The sequence below is a fragment of the Copadichromis virginalis genome, linkage group LG1 (assembly GCF_057382275.1).
Source record: "Copadichromis virginalis isolate Kocher_CV1m ecotype Utaka linkage group LG1, C_Virginalis_male_GT1.1, whole genome shotgun sequence".
Classification (NCBI taxonomy): Eukaryota; Metazoa; Chordata; class Actinopteri; order Cichliformes; family Cichlidae; genus Copadichromis; species Copadichromis virginalis.
In genome coordinates, this window is record NC_140618.1 from 12,699,339 (window position 1) to 12,717,526 (window position 18,188).

Consider the following 18,188-nt stretch of genomic DNA (forward strand, 5'->3'; position numbering starts at 1 on the left):
GTAAAGCACAAAACCTGAAAATTGGAAGGTTTACACACAGTTTCCCTGATTTCATTTAGATGTCATTGCCTTTAATCTGTTGAGGGTACTGTACTTTCTGAGCTTTTGATGAACAAAAATGTTTATTATGCTTAAACTCAAATCAATATTTTGCTGAACAGCAGATTTCATTAGTTACACCTCGCTAGTACCCACTTGGCTTGGTGTTAATTCTCTGTGGCACCGTTTCAACAAGCTGCTGAAAACGTTCCTCAGAGTTTGTTTGATATCGACATGATGGCATCACATCATCACACACAATTTACTGCAGATGTCAGCTGACCCGTGGTGCAAATCGGTTCCCAAAAAGTGCTCTACTGGACTGAGATCTTGTGACTTCGGAGCCCATTTGAGTACACTGAACTCCCTGTCACAGTCTAAAAACACTTTTAAATGATTTGAGCTTCATGACATGGTGAGTCAACCTTCTGGAAGCAGTCATCAGAAGGTGTGTTTTCACTCTGAAATAAGTGATCAGACTGTGGGTTTAAATGATGGCCAACTGATACCAGCTGATACTGAGGGCCCCTTCTGCTTCAAAGTTCAACACACTGAACATTCAGACGTGCTCTTCTGCATACCTTAGTTGTAACATGTGGTTGTTTGAGTTACTGTTGCCTTCCTATCAGCTGGAAGCACTCCAGCTATTGTCCTCTGACATTAATGAGACATTTTCACCCACAGAAGTGCTGCTCACTGAAATATTTTCACTTTTTCTGTAAAACCCTCTGCAAATCCGGTTGTGCTTATAACTGGTAAATTGGTGCCATAAAGTAATTGTGCAGCTGGTGGTGATCCAAAAGACTAATGCACTGGGGTTACACAGTAAAAGTAACCTCCCAGGCCTTACAGGTAATGCTGCAGGAGTGTATAAAGCATGGTGGTAAAAGCAGAGCAGAGTTGGGGCTTAAATGCTTCACTAAGAAGCTTACCATTCCCTCTCTGTCCCTCACTGACAATCCTCTTCACTAGAAAACATCCACTTAGATCTCCAGAGACAAGCAGCTGCTCTACAGAGGGGGAAAAGTATTTTGTAAGGTAAGATTTATTGTTATTTGTTGATATGGCAGCTATCTGTGTGGACTGACTGGAAGCTGGTGTTTTAGATGTTTGACTCTGCAGTTTAGATAAAATCATCAAAGACCGTGTTGGGTATTTAAATGTATCCAAATGATTAAGACACTTGATACAAAAGATCATATGAGGACAACTTAAACAAAGTTGATATGTGATTACATCACACATCAAAGGACAGTAAGAAGTTCAAATGAAAACTAACTTTTTTGAGTTTGTGTGCAAACTTCTCAATGCAATCTACCAATATGACACTATGCTGTTCTATATATACATTATTTACTCATTATATGAGTTATACTGTCATGGAAAGCCAATGACATGAAATGATAATTCATTATAAATGAGGGAAACTGTTTGAGTTTCAGTTTAAATGTATATAATTGTGTAGGGAAGCGATAAAATGTTGATCCATATTTTGGATGACCATATTTAGTTCAGATTTGGAAGTCCTTTATCATGCACTGCTGTGAACTCGGTGTTGCTGGATGTGTGTGGTTCCCAGAATAGCTTCTCTCCTCAGAGGAGGATCAGGCTGGAGTAGATTACCAGCTGCTTATCTTCTGTACAGCTCCACACACACAAACGCAAAACAAGACAAGTGGTCAGAGCTGAGAAAAGAAACCAGAAGAGCCACAAAGAAAACCCTCCAACATGTAATCCTGATGATTAAAGTCATCTTTATGTGTGTGTCTTGTGGGTTTCTGCAGGTGTGCTGGTGATCCTCTGCAGCCATGTGTGACCAGACTTTCGTGGCGGCCACTTTTGGCCCCTGCGACAGCTGCAGTAAACCGAGTCCTCTGATGAACATCTACATTAAGAACGAGGCCACCAACTACTGCTCCCTCTGTGTGGAAATGGTAATGTTCTCCTTTCATTTTCATCGCTACACCTCCCCTCAAAAATCAAACAAAAGGCAGCATTATGCTAATGAATACCATTGTGAATGATTGCAATGAGTGTGTCCATGTTCATAACATAATCATTCATTATTGGCTCATGCAATGCATACCAATTAACAAGATGTAGCCTAATTTAAAAGCTGATACTGCATTTATGTAAGTAATCTTATGATTGTGCAACAAATTTATACCTAAGCAGTCAACATTTTCTAACAGAAGGTTGTTGTTTTTAGAGAAAAGGTCTTCGCCCTTCAGGGCCGGCAAATAGCCTTTAAGCTAATCAACCATGTCTATTAAATTTATTAAATTGAACATAAGCATAGATGTCATGTGTAGCCCTTGTGAAAAAAAAGTCCTCTGTCCCTGATTTAAAAGCTTTATACTTGAGCAGCTACCACCTAACAATTCACATGATGAGACGTCTGTTTCTCCAATACTGGCAAAAAATGCCCGGAGTGTTCCTAACTCACCAATCGAGGGATAATATGGACAGCTTGGTATGCTCAACAGTGCTGCAGGATGTTTTTGTCACTAATGCTCGTTGCCTCCAGCATCACTAACATGAATGCTACAACCTTGCATATCTGAAGGCAGATATTCTGCTACTCCCCTTTAAATGTAAAAAAATGTGTGAGTCAAGTATTATCTGCATTTAGGGAACACATAAATATTGTTTAGCTCTGTTTGAGCTTGGTAGCTTGCTCCATTTTATTAATTTAGTTGCCTCATTCTGCAGATGAACTGGAGATTTTTTGTTTGTTAAATATCGAAACAATTTTATTACTTTGAAATTATTCACTTTACAGAGCTAAATGCCAGTGTTTGTAGTTTTGACAGGTGGAAATCAGGTTAGCTCACCTGTCCAAGTTACTGTACTTCCATGCTGGAAAGAAATGCTACTATTCTAATATGTATTTTAATTTTATCACAATATTAAAGCTGTAGTAGCAGATGGGTGTAAACAAATTATTTGCACTTGTCTGTAAAACAATTTCCTTGCTGTTTTTTAAAAAATATATATTTCTTCCTGTGGCTTAGTGTTAGGGTTAGTGGTAAAATCAGGACGTGCTTCTACATGTGAGGTACATCTTTAGTTTGAAGACACTCACACTTTGTGCAGCATCTGTTTAACTAATGACCCATCGCTCATCAGCACCTTTTGACATGTACACACACACACACACACACACACACACACACACACACACACACACACACACACACAGGAAGTGGCTCTCAGCTCACTTGACACCAGTGTCCCCTGTGATCATCTCCAAACAAGGACAGAAATACACTTCCTAACATGTACTTTACATAATATTAACATATCTGCTTCAATTAAACAAACAATAGATCTGTAACAAAGGATCAAACTGCCTACTTTGATTCTATTGAGGTTTGATGTAATGATTATGTTAAATAACATTTGAATGGCCAGTGTGGGAAAAATTGTCAATTTTATTTGATATTCACTTGCAGAAAAGGACACACAAACACGTTAATCACTATCAACATGGCACAGTATTGAAACTGCAGCATGTTTAGACATGCTGTATCATCACCTGCTAGGTAATTCATCAAGCTTTATGTGTCCTGCTGCTGTTGTTAAATGAATGTATAGGTGCTACCGCTATGGGTTTAAACTTAGTAAAATAAATAAAAACAATGATTAAATTCATTTAAGTGGTAGTGCACAATCATCACCACCACTCATTAAATTCTACTAAAAAAGCTATTAACAGAATGTGAAGAAACAGCTGCTCTGAGCTCAAGTCATAGAAATCTCTTTATTGTGCTGAAGAGACATCAGGCAAAGTTAAACAAGGGCTGGGCTATACTTTCATGTAATACCATTTATTACCTAAAGATGGCGCAGGAAACAAACTGACCAGTAATAATTTTACCCATTTAACCTTTTATTTAAAAGCAGCCTGAAAGATGACGTCTCCAGAGAGAATATGATAAACAAACTAAAAGAAATATAAAACTTTTTTTAGCATCAGTAAGAGCGAAGCGAACCACTGAGCCATGTGTCAGGGTGCGGGGCGGCAATATGGTAAAGGGTTACCTAGGCAACCAGAGCCTGGAATCTCCAGTAGTGGCAAAGTGATGCAAGAAGAGCGACTCACTTCCAGCACTGGCGCTGAGAAGTGTAGAAGAAAAATAAGAGCTGTAACTGTTTTACTCTGTTCTTTGTTTTACTGTGAAAGCTTTGTTTGTCTGCACACAGGTTAACGTAAATGGGAGTGTATAAGCAGTGACCCTTTGCATGTGCCTCAAGGCGAGCAGAGCAGCTCTGGTTTATGCATCTTGCATCTTTGTTTAGGTCAATCTGGCTTCACTCTGTTAGACTCCAGCCAGCATGCATGCGTGAGAATCAAGCTTTAAATATTGAATCATTTCTTTGTTCGTGGCCACTCGTTTGCAGACTGTCTTACCTTCTGTGATGAGTTGGTCCCTCTGCAGACATTTCAGTAAATAACATATAAGACATATAGAGGCTCACAATTTTATTTCTTTCAATTTTCCACCACAAAAAATAACAAATAAAGTATAGCAACATTTTCTAAGATTGTGGTGGTTTTTAATTTTATTTTTTATAAGCAGGCGCTTGGATAGATTTACAATAGCAGTTTATATAGTCACAATTATGTATAATATACTTCGAATTTTTTAGATATGTTAATGTGAATTTAGACAGTCCTTCAATCGGACTGTCTAAATTAACTTTAATGAACATTTTCCAGAAAAAAACTGATGAAAAACTAAAAACTCAAAATAGGATTTAGACCTACCTTTTCAGAATTGTCCCACAAACTTAAACTGAAGATTGTCAGCTTTCTCATATATAATGCCTCATCATTATTTAAACATCTTAATATTTTCTCATATAAATTTTCTTGCATAAATTTTTATGTTAAATAACAACGCGTTTTGAAAGCAGCTGTCATGCCATAACTGGAATATGGGAATAAGACAAAAGGTGGAGACTGAGGAGCTCCCGGTGAACAGCGGTGCAGGGAGCAGAGAGGGGGAGGAGGCTGAGCAGAGCAGCGGAGTGCAGCACGCGCAACAGCATCACAGTCACGCTCGAGGACTATTTAAACAAACCTCTAACCGCCAACCACCCGCTTCTCCCAATTCTCCCTTGTTTCCCGCTCCCTTCCTCCCTCTGCTCTCCTCTTTTCTCTGCTCTCGAAGATGGCTTGTCAGGGGCTCCAAAAAGGGGAAACCCTGGAGTCACTGAAGAGGGAGAGCGAGACTCTGAAGAAGAAGCTGGAGGAGGAGCGAAACAAGCTGAACGACGTGGAGTGTAAGTGATGAATTAAACAAACAGCAAAACGAGCTTCAAGCACTCTGCTTCTCGTTTTCTAATGAAACATTTTCTTATCTGCTTAAAATATGCAGCTGCCAGCTGTTGGACTTGTCTCTGAAATTTTACATGGGGTGGCAAAGGAGAGGTTTTGTGCAGGGGCGTTTCCAGGATTTGTTATTTTAATTGAGGGGCAAAGGATGGGAACCTTAAAAAAAGAGGGGGGGGGATATTTGATCATGAATAAGTCTGGTATAGAAAACACTGGAAATATACGGCTGTTAGTTAAAAGTGCTGGGGAATGAAAAACTTTATTTGGCAGATCAGAATTATTAATGTTTTTTTGTCACTTGAATGTTACAACTGCCTTTATATATAATAATCATAATAATTTAGGGCTACAGTCTATGAAGCTGACATGCAGAGGCAACAGTGCGCCTGCAAGGACAAACTCTTTAGCGTTATGCCCACTAATGCTGTAATTTACTGGCAGAGCTAGCAATGATCTAATAACAAGCATATTTGAACTACAAAAACATTACATGACAGCAGTTTTGAAAGCCAAGTTTACTAAATATCTATCTGATAAAAGCATCGCCTATCGACAGTGATGTTCACTGGCAGAGTGAGAGCATCAGATCATTGATATTTAATAACAGGCTAATGTGCATTTAAGTGAAATGTACAACAACAGAGCATTAGCAGTTGAGAAATATAAAAAATATCTTTATCTTTTTTTAGATAAAGATTATTTTGATTATGAAATTGTTAGAAAAAACAGCAAAATGCACAGATTTCTACATTCATAAAAACCACTTGTTTTGCTAATGTTTTCACTTCCTTTTCACTGGTAAATTGTGCGTGCGTGCGTGTGTGTGTGTGTGCGTGTGTGTGCGCGTGTGTTTTACACCTCAGTGCACCAGGTGGCAGAGAAGGTTGAGGTGTTGAGTGCTCTCTCCATAAAGACCAGACGTGTACTGAAGGGTCACGGGAACAAGGTGCTGTGTATGGACTGGTGCAAAGACAAGCGACGCATGGTCAGCTCATCACAGGTATGCACCTGCTCACACACACACACATACATCCATACACAAGATGTAGTATCTAAAGATAAATATTGTGTTGTTTCTATGACACAACAGTGTGTCTGTTATTCTGTGTTGGCCTATTTGTTTTTGTGCGTTTATTTTTCCATTAAAAGACTTCATTTCTCTATCCTAGGACGGAAAAGTGATCGTCTGGGATGCATTCACTCTTAATAAGGTGTGTAAACCTTTATGTGGCGTTTTTGTATGTCTAAGAATTCCTTGATCTTTTAGTGCATTTTTTATTATTCTTGCAAAATTACAAAAAAAACTATGAATTTCATGTCTATGAAATTTGGGAACTTGGAAACATCATGTGCTTTTCCTCTCCTTGCAAATTTCTGGAAAGGAAAAGAGGAACATTTTACGTCAGGGGCTTGCAAAATATGACAATCTGCTGCTGTGAATCTTTCACGCTTCAGTCCAAATTCATCTCAAGTTGCAGCAAAAATTACATTACAGGAACCTTGTCCCAAGTTTAAAAATAACAAATTTAATTTTTTGAGTAAATATAACATATAATGCATACTGTTACAGCACCATTAGTGCTCTTGCATTAATGCTAATGCTCATGTTTTCAGTCTACCTTAATAATTTCCCTCAACATAAAAAAAGATCAGAATCAATCTCCGTCTGTTATGTAAGTCTGAGTGATTTTTCTCTTCCTCTGAATGCTCAGATGCATGTTCCATCACCATATGTGCTGGTGTTGAGGGTGTGAGTGGGCCATCCTATATCCTCAAAGAGAGAGAAAGAGGACTTGACACGACTATATGGAAATATGAATTCAAATATTATCTATCCATCTGTCCCCCATAATCACTCAGTGTATGTGTCCGGCCTTAAATGATAGCCAGGATTCAGCTTTTCTAGCCGTTATGCCTCGTGACGAGGAGGCATAAGTACACTGAATTTAATCCTCATTAATACACACCACATCCAGATTAAACCACAGCTGTGCACAAGCTGCCTTGCTTGTTTTTATGTTAAAAAAGAAGATATGTGTTTTTTTTTAACCATAATAACCATTTTTTTTCTTTGCGTATGTGTGTTTATTACGTTCTCTGTTGCCCACAGGAGCATGGAGTTCCCCTGCCGTGCACGTGGGTGCTGGCGTGTGCTTATGCCCCCTCGGGCTGTGCTATAGCATGCGGGTAGGGGGAAAGATCTTTGTGTTTAATCATGAATGGTTATCGGTGACTACTTTGTCGCTGTAACTGGGGTGAAACCCATTACTGAACATTTGCTTTCTCCCAAAGTGGCCTGGATAACAAGTGCTCAGTCATCCCGTTGTCTCTGGACAAAAATGAGAACTTGGCTGCGAAGAAGAAGTCGGTTGCTATGCACACCAACTATGTGTCAGGCTGCTCCTTCACCAACTCTGACATGCAGGTGAGCGGCGCATCAGCTGGTGGAGCTTTTAGGGGATGTGGTCCTCCAGGCTTCTCAAATAGCCAGTAGAAGTACATGGTAGCATATTCAATGCAGCCAACGAGTGCAACAAGGATTTTTCTTTACTTTGAGCCATGATAGCGAGAAAAGCTTTTGTAGCACTGCTAAATATAAAGAAAAAACATGGCATAATTACCCGATCAAGCTGCTCATCGTATGAATGTTTCCCTTCCACCTCCATCCCTCCTTCATTACATCTAATCAGTCTTGTTTTTTCAAGGAATAGTGACGGTTATCTTCTTCATTTTTCTTTTAAATACTGGCTTCCATATGTTGAAAGTTAGGGGTCTTTTCTGTACAGGTAGGGAGAGGAAGAGAATCAAAAAGGGAACATGAAGGAGACGACCTGAAATATTTGGCATTAATAATTTACTTCACTTTGGCCCTCGGTGAGGCACAGGAACACAGTGGGAGTGGAGGTAAAATGAGGGCAGGGAAGGAGAGGAGAAAGGAGATGGGTGGCAGGGATGAGGAGGGGCCGGAAAGAGACGAGGGGGGGGGGAAGGTATGATCCTCTCTCATGGGTGTATTAATAGACACTGAGTGGCTTTTATCTAAAGAAGAGTGGAGCACAGTGACTTGAGGGCAGAACATTTAACACAAAAATACACACATGCATGTCGTCTTCCTGTCTGTCGTCTTTTTTCTCCCTTCAACACACTGTCACGCATGCCAGTCTTTATATTTTTTAAGTTCCCGTATATTTTACTGCAGCAGTGTGTAGGAGACTCAATTGAGCAGCTTTAAAATCCCTTAAAGTCTAGATTACATGCTTTGATCGTGTAGTATTTGTGTATATCCGTGTGTTAGCTCAGGTTTTCAGCTGGTGCTGTTGTGTGGTTTCACTGAGTAATAACGAACCAACCATGGAAGTTTTATGGTCAGGCTGGTGGTGCGTAAAGTGATGCAAAGGCTCTCCGTCAGATCGCTGAGATTTCCATCTGTGTGTGGGAGTAATTGTGGCTTACTGATAATTATATTCGTGTTGAAACTGGAGTTACCGCTTGGTGCAGGCAGGATGTGTGGTGTTTTTTGTGCCTGGGGTCATCCAGCAGGAGCTCTCTAATCCACCAGCCGGCAGGGACCTCAGATGTCTGCATGTGTCTCTAAGTGCCCGTAATCTGTTTTCATTAGAGGATTTGTTGACATTTTGTCTGCTTCTTTGTATTCAGATACATAGTAAGAGTTTTTGTAACAGAGAGGATGTACTCTTCTTCCCCACGTTGCCTGTTTGTATCATATGCAACTCACTTCATGTATTCTGATGACGGTTTCTCGATATTTTGTTTTGTTTTTAATTTTATTTCATTCATGTATTTATTTTTTTAGGTTTTTATTATTAATGTCCTTTTAATGTTTATGTAAAGCCTTTTGATTTGTCTTGTGCATGAACTGTGCTATAGAAAAAAAACCTGCCTTGACTAATAAATAGGCAAAGGTTCCTCTTTAGGTTAGATTTCCTGGCAAATTAACTGACAACCCCTCAGAGCAATCCATCTATAAAAGCAGAATAAAACAAGCCGAACGCTTAATTTTTAAAAAAGTACTTTATTTGACCATAATTGCGTAATGATTAGGAGCACACTATCTAGTGTATTATCTGTTTCATTTCTACGTAATTGAACTGAGAAATGAAACCAAGCAGCTAAAAATACTTTTAAAGAAGGAGGAAAAAAACCCAGCAAAGATAAAACCACTAATCATATGTCTGTGTGGGTGTTTAGGGTAAAGAAACCTTCACTTCTCTGAATTAATCAAGTGCTAGAGTTAACAGTCATGTGAAAATGGACGCCTCATGATTCAGTAGTTTTTAGAACCACATTTCGCAGCAAAAAAAAAAAATCAAAAATAATCAAGGTGCTGCAAGGACAGCACCTTGATTATTTTATTTTTCAGCCATTCTGCTGTAGATTCACTGGTGTGCTTGGGATCATTGTTCTGTTGTGTATCCCAGTTTCAACCAAAAAATAGGCTTTCCAAACTATTTTAATATTTCTAAGCTTCCTTTTTGTTTAGTTTCTATGGTCTGGGTTTCACTGGCTTCAAGGTTCTCGATTGGGCAAAGATATTTAAAAACATTTCCCTAAAAATCATTTCTAACCTCAATCAGATATTGGAACGTGCCTTTGTGACGTTTCATGCCATGATTACTTCAATCTGCTTCTCCGAGTTTTTACAGGAACTCCCCAATGCTGTGGAAAGGACTGTATTTATTTCTGACTGCTAACATTTAGTTATATTTCAGTGTTTTATAATATTACACATCAACAATCAGAGCTTTGTGTATAGTTAGAACAGGATGGAAAAAACACACTGACGATGGTGTCATATTTTGGTGTTAAAATTATACTAGCATGTAAAAATACACAATTGTACTACACAATTCACTGAAATATACCTTTGGGTTAAAAAAATTGTTTTGTAAAATGGCAATTGTCTAAACTATTTAGTTCTGCAGTTTGTGCTTTTAGTTGAAGTTTCCATAAAATATGATTGGGTCATAAATGATGCTTATCATTTTAGCTGCTAAAGTAGTTGGGTTGCTTAAGGGTTAAACAAACAGGCATGAGTGATAAAAAGTGTTGTGTATATATAAAGAAGATGCATGGCCTTGCTCTTATATTCATGTATCTCTGTACATTTGTGTCTGCTAGCTCCTGACCTCCAGTGGCGATGGCACATGTGCATTGTGGGATGTGGAGAGCGGGCAGCTGCTGCAGAGTTTCCACGGTCACACAGCTGATGTCCTGTCCCTGGACCTCGCCCCATCTGAGACTGGAAACACTTTTGTCTCTGGGGTGAGAGCGAAAGAGAGAGAGAGAAATATTCTGTGGATTGGTTTGAGATTTATGTGGTCTTCTTCAGGGGAAACCCTGTAATTCACTTCTTTGTGTTTGGTTTTCATTGAACTATGATGAAGAAACTGGGATTTTACTGGAGAACAACAATATTTTCTTTGTGCGCCTGTGTGTGTCTGTTTATCTGTATGTGTGTGTTTGTGTTGTCAGGGCTGTGATATGAAGGCCAATGTGTGGGACATGCGCTCTGGACAGAACATTCAATCTTTCGAGAGCCACGAGTCTGACATCAACTGCGTGAAGTGGGTCCTACTCTTTTAAAAAGCTTAAGTGAATCACAGTTTCTTGATTTTACAAATGAAAAATGGATCATTTCTTTGACAGACATTAAAAAGCTGTAGCCAAAGGGAGCAAATTGAATAAATAAAGAGCAAAACCACATACAGTATGTTCACACATTGAGTGAAGACAGCTGCTGCCTTTTGATGTTGAGAGAAAAACAATTCAACAAAAATAAATATAATAGTTTTAATTTATTTCTGAGACATTATTTTTACATTTTTGTATTTTCTTATAGATATTTTTTGAGTGTGTGAACAAAAGGAGAGTATTGAGAAACCAACACATTTTTCATTTAGAAGACTTGTTTGTGTTCTTGTGTTGGTCATACAGACTGAGCTCTGTGATGCAGATCATGCACCAAAATAATTTACTTACTTCAAAAGAAAAGCTTAAATTAAAAACAGAATCTGTCAATTTCCTCTTCAATGGAAAATACATCATTACCGCATCATTTCTAAACCTGCTTTTGTCTACTTGTGCATAGGTACTACCCCAGTGGAGATGCATTTGCATCTGCCTCTGATGATGCGACGGTGAGTCCTGTCATGTAACCTGCTCATCTGTTTGTTTCGATGAGCTCATGTCACTCTGTGCCATCAGTGATACAATACGATAAATGACTGTCTCAGTTCCTGCGTGGAGCAGTAATATTGAGTCACAGAGCTCCCTCTGATTTATTTTTGGAACATTATTAAGCTTTATTGTGAACTCTGTGATTCGCTTTTTCTTATCAAGGCATTTATAACAACATTAATAGTTTTATTTATTAGAAAGGTGCTTTAAAAGCAACGCTACAGAATAGATACATTAAGAGTACAAAACAAGATAAAACTGAGTATAAGCTTAACCTTAAGGATGACATTAAAATAGAAGTAAAAAAACAGAAACATACCAAATGCAGAAAATCAATACAGAACTATCAATAAGAGACTAAAAGCAATGACAACAAAAGACATTGAGATGTTATTGCACTAAAATATTGTACTTTAGTTTGTTTGTTTTTTTCAGTCTCGACACCATGTAGTACTCAAGCCAGACACCTAGAGTTTTAAAAAGCACATTAGTTATTAATAGCTTTATTACCCATAATAAGGTATTTTTAGGGAAAAAATGTGTAGGTCAGTTTTAAAGTGCATAGTTAACTGTTATTAAATACATTTTTAAAAATGTGGTAATATCATTAAAGTAACAAAAAAAAAAACATACAAATCCTGTAAGGATTGTTTGTGATCTTATTATCAGCACTTATTTAGACTTATTAAGATGTAAAATTGTTATTATCGATTAATTACCTTAGTATAAAGACTTATTGTCATCAGTAAAATTCTTTCTAAAACAAACTGGGACTCAAGCTGGGACTGGGATGAAATGATTCCTCCTTAAACCTGGAAAGCGTGAGAGACTTCATGTTTATGGAAGAAAGCAGGACTGCACTGATACTCTGACCTGTGGTTCAAAGCTTACACCTGGATAAAATTGTACAACTACATTAGGTTTTATATTAGCAGACAAGTGGCTGAGACGAAAGGAAAAAGCCATTGATGGGAGAAATTTTCCTTCAGTGCTTTCTGGCAGAAAAACCTTAAAGCAGGAAGACTTTAAGACGTCAGGCGAGATAATATAAAGTGCAACGAGGTCACAATAAAGAGCAGATTGTCCCAGATTAATGGATCCATTTCCCTTGGGAGACTGGAGTTATTGTCTCTGAACAATAGTCGTTGTTGAGATTGTTTTTTTTAAACTTAGGTGACTCATTTTCCAATTTCGAATTTCCTTTTTTTCATCTTTAAGTTGCATTTTGAGGGAGTTTTTTTTTTTGAGACGAAGAAGGTCCTTTTACAAACATTAAACATGTGTTACATTTTTACTAACAGTTGTCCCATGTACATGTACAGACATGTGTAGTCTGTGTCATGAGACATGTTTAGTTTTATGCTACCTCTCAGGTTGGATTTAGGTTAAGTGTTCATTATTTTTCCTGTCTCCCTGTAATTTGATTGGTCACATTAATTAGGGCGTGGCAGAAACAACGGCAACATCAGTTTAGCTCTAAAAGCAACCTCAGCCTCGTTGCTGTGATTTACTCTGATAATCTGCACTGTAGGCCATTTACCGGAATAACCACCTTGGTATGTTTTTACATACTGGTTGTTTCTATGTTTTCTGGTTTTCCAAAGTGCCGTTTCTATGACTTGAGAGCTGACCGTGAAGTGGCAGTCTACCAGAAGGACAGCATCATATTTGGCGCTTCCACCTGTGACTTCTCTCTGAGCGGTGAGGAGTCAGTCAAACACTCTTTAAATTGCTGTAACAAATGTGTTCAGTACGTTTTGGCTCAAGAAAGCTTGAGAACGCTTTGGTTCTCTGTTCTGTCTCAAATTTAGATTCAAAAGGAATTTCACCTTATAATTTGTGAGTGTCTGCTTCCCTGGTTTTCCCACTTCCTTTTCATCTATGTCTCCACCATATCTTTCTCTTTCTTCCACCCTCAGGCCGTCTGCTCTTCGCTGGTTATAATGACTACGCTATCAATGTATGGGATGTTTTGAAGGGGACTCGTGCCACCATATTGTTTGGTCACGAGAACCGTGTTAGCAGAGTGAGAGTGTCACCTGATGGCACAGCGCTCTGTTCAGCTTCCTGGGATAGCACTTTACGGGTGAGCTGGAGTTTCTCAACAGGATCAAATTATATTTTTGTTTTGGGTAAACAGTAGGCTTGTTTTGGAATTTACTGTGGCTTTTTAATTTAAAAATATACTTCATGTTCCGTTAGTGAATGAGTCATTTTATAAATTCACTAGCCACTTTATTAGGCACACCTTGCTAATACTGGATTGGACATTCATTTGCTCTCAGAACTTCTTCAATTCTTTGTGAGATGATTAGAGCTTTGTAACATGGTGTGTTATCCTGCTAGAAGTAACCATCAAAAGATGGGTACACTGTAGTTATAAAGAGATGGACATAGTCAGCAAGAAAACTCAGGTTAAGTTGTGGTGCTTAAATGATATTCAGTTGATAGCGAGGGACACAAAATGTGCCAAGAAAATATCCTAAACACTGTCACACCATCACCAGCAACCTGAACTGTTGAAACGAGTCAGGATGGATCCGTGGTTTCATGTTATTTATGCTAAATTCTGATCGCACCATCTAACAGAAATTAAGACTCATCAAACCAGGCAACATTTTTCCAAGTTTGGTCACCCTTTGTGAATTGTAGCCTCAGTTGCCGGTCCTTAGATGACAGGAGCATTCTCTGTGGTCCTCGGTAGCCCATCTGCTTCAAGGCTCATCATATTTGCACTCAAAGATACTCTTTTTCAAGTTATTATTTGAGTTAGTGTTAACTTCCTATCAGCTGGAAGTAGTCTGACCATTCTCCTCTGACCTATCAACAAGGGATTTTCACCCAGAAAACCGCTGATCACCGGATATTTTCTCTTCTGGACCTTTCTCAGTAAACAATTGATATGATTCTGTGGAAAGTCCCAATAAATCAGCAGTTTCTGAAATACTCAGACTTAAACCATCTTTCTTCCCCATTCAAGTGCTTGGTCAAAGCATGTCTACATGCCTAAATGTTGCTGCCAGGTGATTGGCCGATTAGATATATGTGTTAACAAGTAGTTGAATGGGTATCTAATAAAGTGGCTGGTTAATTTATTTTTTTTTTAATGTAGCTACTGACATAAAAATTTATGTTTTTAACTCTGCACTTCTGTCTCATGCAGGTTTGGGCCTAGAGTTTTTATCGTGGTAGTTTCCAACAAAGGTATCTACATTTGATGGCCAATAATCCCAAAGCCCAGCCTGAAATATTAGCACTATTTCAGGTGTGTATTGAAGAAACCTTCAGTCAGCCAAGCCCTCAGATGTCTCTGAATGAAAATATTCAATAATATCTATAAAGTGGATATTTGTTTAAGCAGAAGTTGGTATTCCCAGTCTTTGTTATTGTTACCCTGATGACTGATGCTAAATAAATATGTTATTTTTTAACATAGTGTGAAATATGTATTCCTGTAAAGAGCCAAATAACCTTTAGAAATCATCTGCATGATCAAACTTGTGTGTCATACTGCAAACAATATTACCGATTGTCATGTAAATAATGCCCACTGTCACTTTTCTTAAGAAGCTGTAGTTGCACATGCTGTTAAATGTGTTGTGTATATTGTCTCTACTTTTTTGGTATTTTGCTGTAGCTGATGTCATGATTAAACACAAGAAAAGAAATTTGAATAGAACCTCAGTTTTCTTATTTCAAAATGCATATTTTATTGTGGGGAAAATACAAATTTTCATGTAGGCTACAGCCACTTCTACCCTGGCCCCTACTTGACACACAGGATACTATATATATCCTTTTAATGCACTCATGTCTAACCACACTCTGAAGATGCAAATGCAAAAGCATATAAGGTTGACCTGATATGGCTTAACAAAGCATACAGCAGCATGTAAAGACTTTTGTAAATCCCCTCATTTTAACTGATTGTGCCTCTCAAGCTGCATTCAACTTCAGCCTCCCGGCATTCAGGATGACCTAGATTCGGTTCCAGTGGCTGAAATTTGCATTTCTTCTGTTCTGGGAAGGGGAGAGATGTAAATAAGCAGAGATCTCACAAATCTTTTATTGCAAGGTTATAATTGGTGAAATCACTGAAGCATTTAAATCCCCAAGTATGATTTTTTTGGGAAAGTTAGTAGAGAGAAAATGAGAAGGAAGTAGACAGAAGAAAATGCGGTCTTCTTTGGTTCCATTTAGTGGCACTAGGGGGCGTTTACACTGTATCCCAGCAGAAAGAGGGTAGTGCAGCAATGAAAAGCTCAGTAAAACGTTTTTGTAGGCTTTTTTTTTTGCTTTTTGTTTCTTCTTTTTTTTTAATATAAATTAATGAATGATTTCATAACAGTTCCTGAAAGAAAAAGATATTGGTTCCCTGTGCTAAAGATCAGGACAGGATTTTGTTTGAATTCTCAAACCTTGTTGGACCATTTCAGTCGGGTACTTGTTATCACAATTATTCCTACTCACATACCATGCCAGATTGCTTTATAGTACACAATCTGTTTGAATGCACTGATTTATATTGTCTGTTTTATTTACCTTATTTTATTTTTTTCCACATACCAGACATTTTATGATTGTCTGACAATCAGTTAACAGGCACTGAGCTTGTTGAATTACGTAACTGATCCACAGTAAACATAAAACTGTCTGGCTCTGCAGAGGATATGGAGATAAAAAAAAGATTCGACACTTGACTTTGTTTGTGAATAAGGTGACCATATATCAAAAAAGTAAATGGGAAGCAAAACGTATGCTAGAGGGGGGGGTCAAAGCAGGACATTACTAATGCTGACAGGATGTTTGAAATTTTAACATAGTGCTAAATCTTATCTTTAGTGTCATACAAACTGCAAAAACAGCTGGAAAATAACACAAGCTACTGACTAAAAATGTGAAAGCTGTAGTTTTAGCCTAGCACATCTACCCTTTTTAAACAACTCCATCTAAACTGCAACGCTTTTATATCTGGATTTGACCAAAATAAACACCAAAGAATATAATGAACACAGAACAAAACAAATGTTAACCATCTCACCAAAAAAGATACACTAACTTTAGTTACTTTAACTTTAAGTTACTGGTTTGGTATTGGTATGTGAAAGCCAAATATATATTTTATTTTGAATGTAACATTCCTGACTCCCTTGCTAAGTAAAACAATAAGCACACATGGAAGCTTTTTTATGGTCTTATATGAGAGTCTTTGTAAAGTTGGGTTTCCTTTCTTATTGGAATCCCAGTTAAAACTGTTAAGTTAAATTTTCATCTGGTGGTTTGTTTGTTTTTTTTTATTATCGAGGCATTTCTAGATTCACACATCTCTTCCTGTTTCTGATATTTGATTTTCATGGACTATGACGATGAAGGGTGAACAATGGTTCTCTGTATGGTAGGGAAACAAATGCTGTAATGCAGGAAGCATGTGCAAAGGTCCACGATGACGTAAAGTGTACATAATTTTAGAAGAAAAAAAAAAGAACTTTTACGTCAGAACGATAACGTTTAAACAGCATTTTGTAACAGTGACATTATTCCCCTGAAGGAAGCAAACATATTGTTTCCATATAAAATCGCCCTGTGGTAATCTCCTGTGCTTATTAGGAGGGCTCAAATTCTGAGAAATATCAAATGAATCAAAAAGCCCCAAATTTTTATCCATCCCTCCAAGTTTATGCATCAAAGCCTTGCATGGCTTCATTAAATAGCCTAAGAGACAAAGAATAAGCTGATTCTGAGGGCGTCAGGTGGGAGACGCTCACTGACTTTTCATGTCATGACCCTCTACTGTTTGTTCAGTCTCTGACCTCAAAGCATTGTTGATGCCGTTCTTACACGTCTCTGTTTTTTCTAAACAAAGGTCAAAGGTCGGCCACCCTATCCACATCATCACTTTATGTATCTAGCGACATGTTTACCACAATGCCACTAAGTCCAGTCAGTACAGCGGGGGGGGTGGTATTTCTGCTGTAGGAAGGGCAGCATCCAACTTTAATAACATAACAGCTGCATCACTGTGTTTCTGTGACATCGACCTTCTCCGAAAGCCACTAACTTTGCATTTCAGATGATTGAACTTATGTCATAGAAAACATGCACTCTGGGGATTAGGTTGCTCTGTTTTACATGTGTTTTTTTCACTTTCGTTGCTAGCCTGCATTCAGATTGTCATAAATTTATAGTGGGAATCACCCAGGGGGAAACACCAGTGTAGACAGAGAAAGGCCGTGATGTAGGGAAGGTGAAACGGAGATTGAAGGACAAGCATACAACGGGTATTACCATGAAGTGAAAGTCCCTAAAATTAACACTGAGTTTATCATCATAGTGATTATATGCATATCCTCTGTATGTTTCACTTCCTCATGCTGTTCATGGATTTGGAACGAGTAACAGATGTCACTGTTTAGTGGCGAAAAAGAAATGTCCATAAACCGCAAGTTTGCTTTCTGAGCCGTGGGAAATGTTAACAATTAACTTAATTAATCCTTGCTATCAAAATTACACCTGTAGATTTACCTGGACTTTTTAAGCCAAAAGACAAACCAAGCTAAGGAAAATGAGTTTTGTGGCCTCTGTGTCATCACAGTTTATGATATCCTGGGAT

At 38.2% G+C, this 18,188-nt stretch overlaps 1 protein-coding gene across 1 annotated transcript; it reads left to right on the forward strand.

Annotated features, from left to right (window-relative positions):
- Positions 1–1,716: 1,716 nt before the first annotated feature.
- On the forward strand, positions 1,717–15,240 carry gnb5b (guanine nucleotide binding protein (G protein), beta 5b). Its single transcript, XM_085451144.1, has 12 exons — positions 1,717–1,973; positions 5,217–5,328; positions 6,244–6,380; positions 6,550–6,591; positions 7,491–7,567; positions 7,673–7,805; positions 10,520–10,663; positions 10,874–10,965; positions 11,490–11,538; positions 13,183–13,279; positions 13,498–13,664; positions 14,742–15,240. The coding sequence occupies exons 1-12, from the start codon at positions 1,848–1,850 to the stop codon at positions 14,751–14,753; spliced, it is 1,188 nt and encodes a 395-aa protein (XP_085307270.1). The 5' UTR covers positions 1,717–1,847; the 3' UTR covers positions 14,754–15,240.
- The last annotated feature ends 2,948 nt before the right edge of the window (positions 15,241–18,188 follow it).

Excerpts from the sequence above, each read along its gene's own strand:
- gnb5b (XM_085451144.1), top strand. The coding sequence starts at position 1,848 with ATGTGTGACCAGACTTTCGTGGCGGCCACTTTTGGCCCCTGCGACAGC. Across the intron at positions 10,966-11,489 it reads TCTGACATCAACTGCGTGAA|GTACTACCCCAGTGGAGATG; the intron begins GTGGGTCCTACT and ends ACTTGTGCATAG. Across the intron at positions 13,280-13,497 it reads CTGTGACTTCTCTCTGAGCG|GCCGTCTGCTCTTCGCTGGT; the intron begins GTGAGGAGTCAG and ends TTCCACCCTCAG.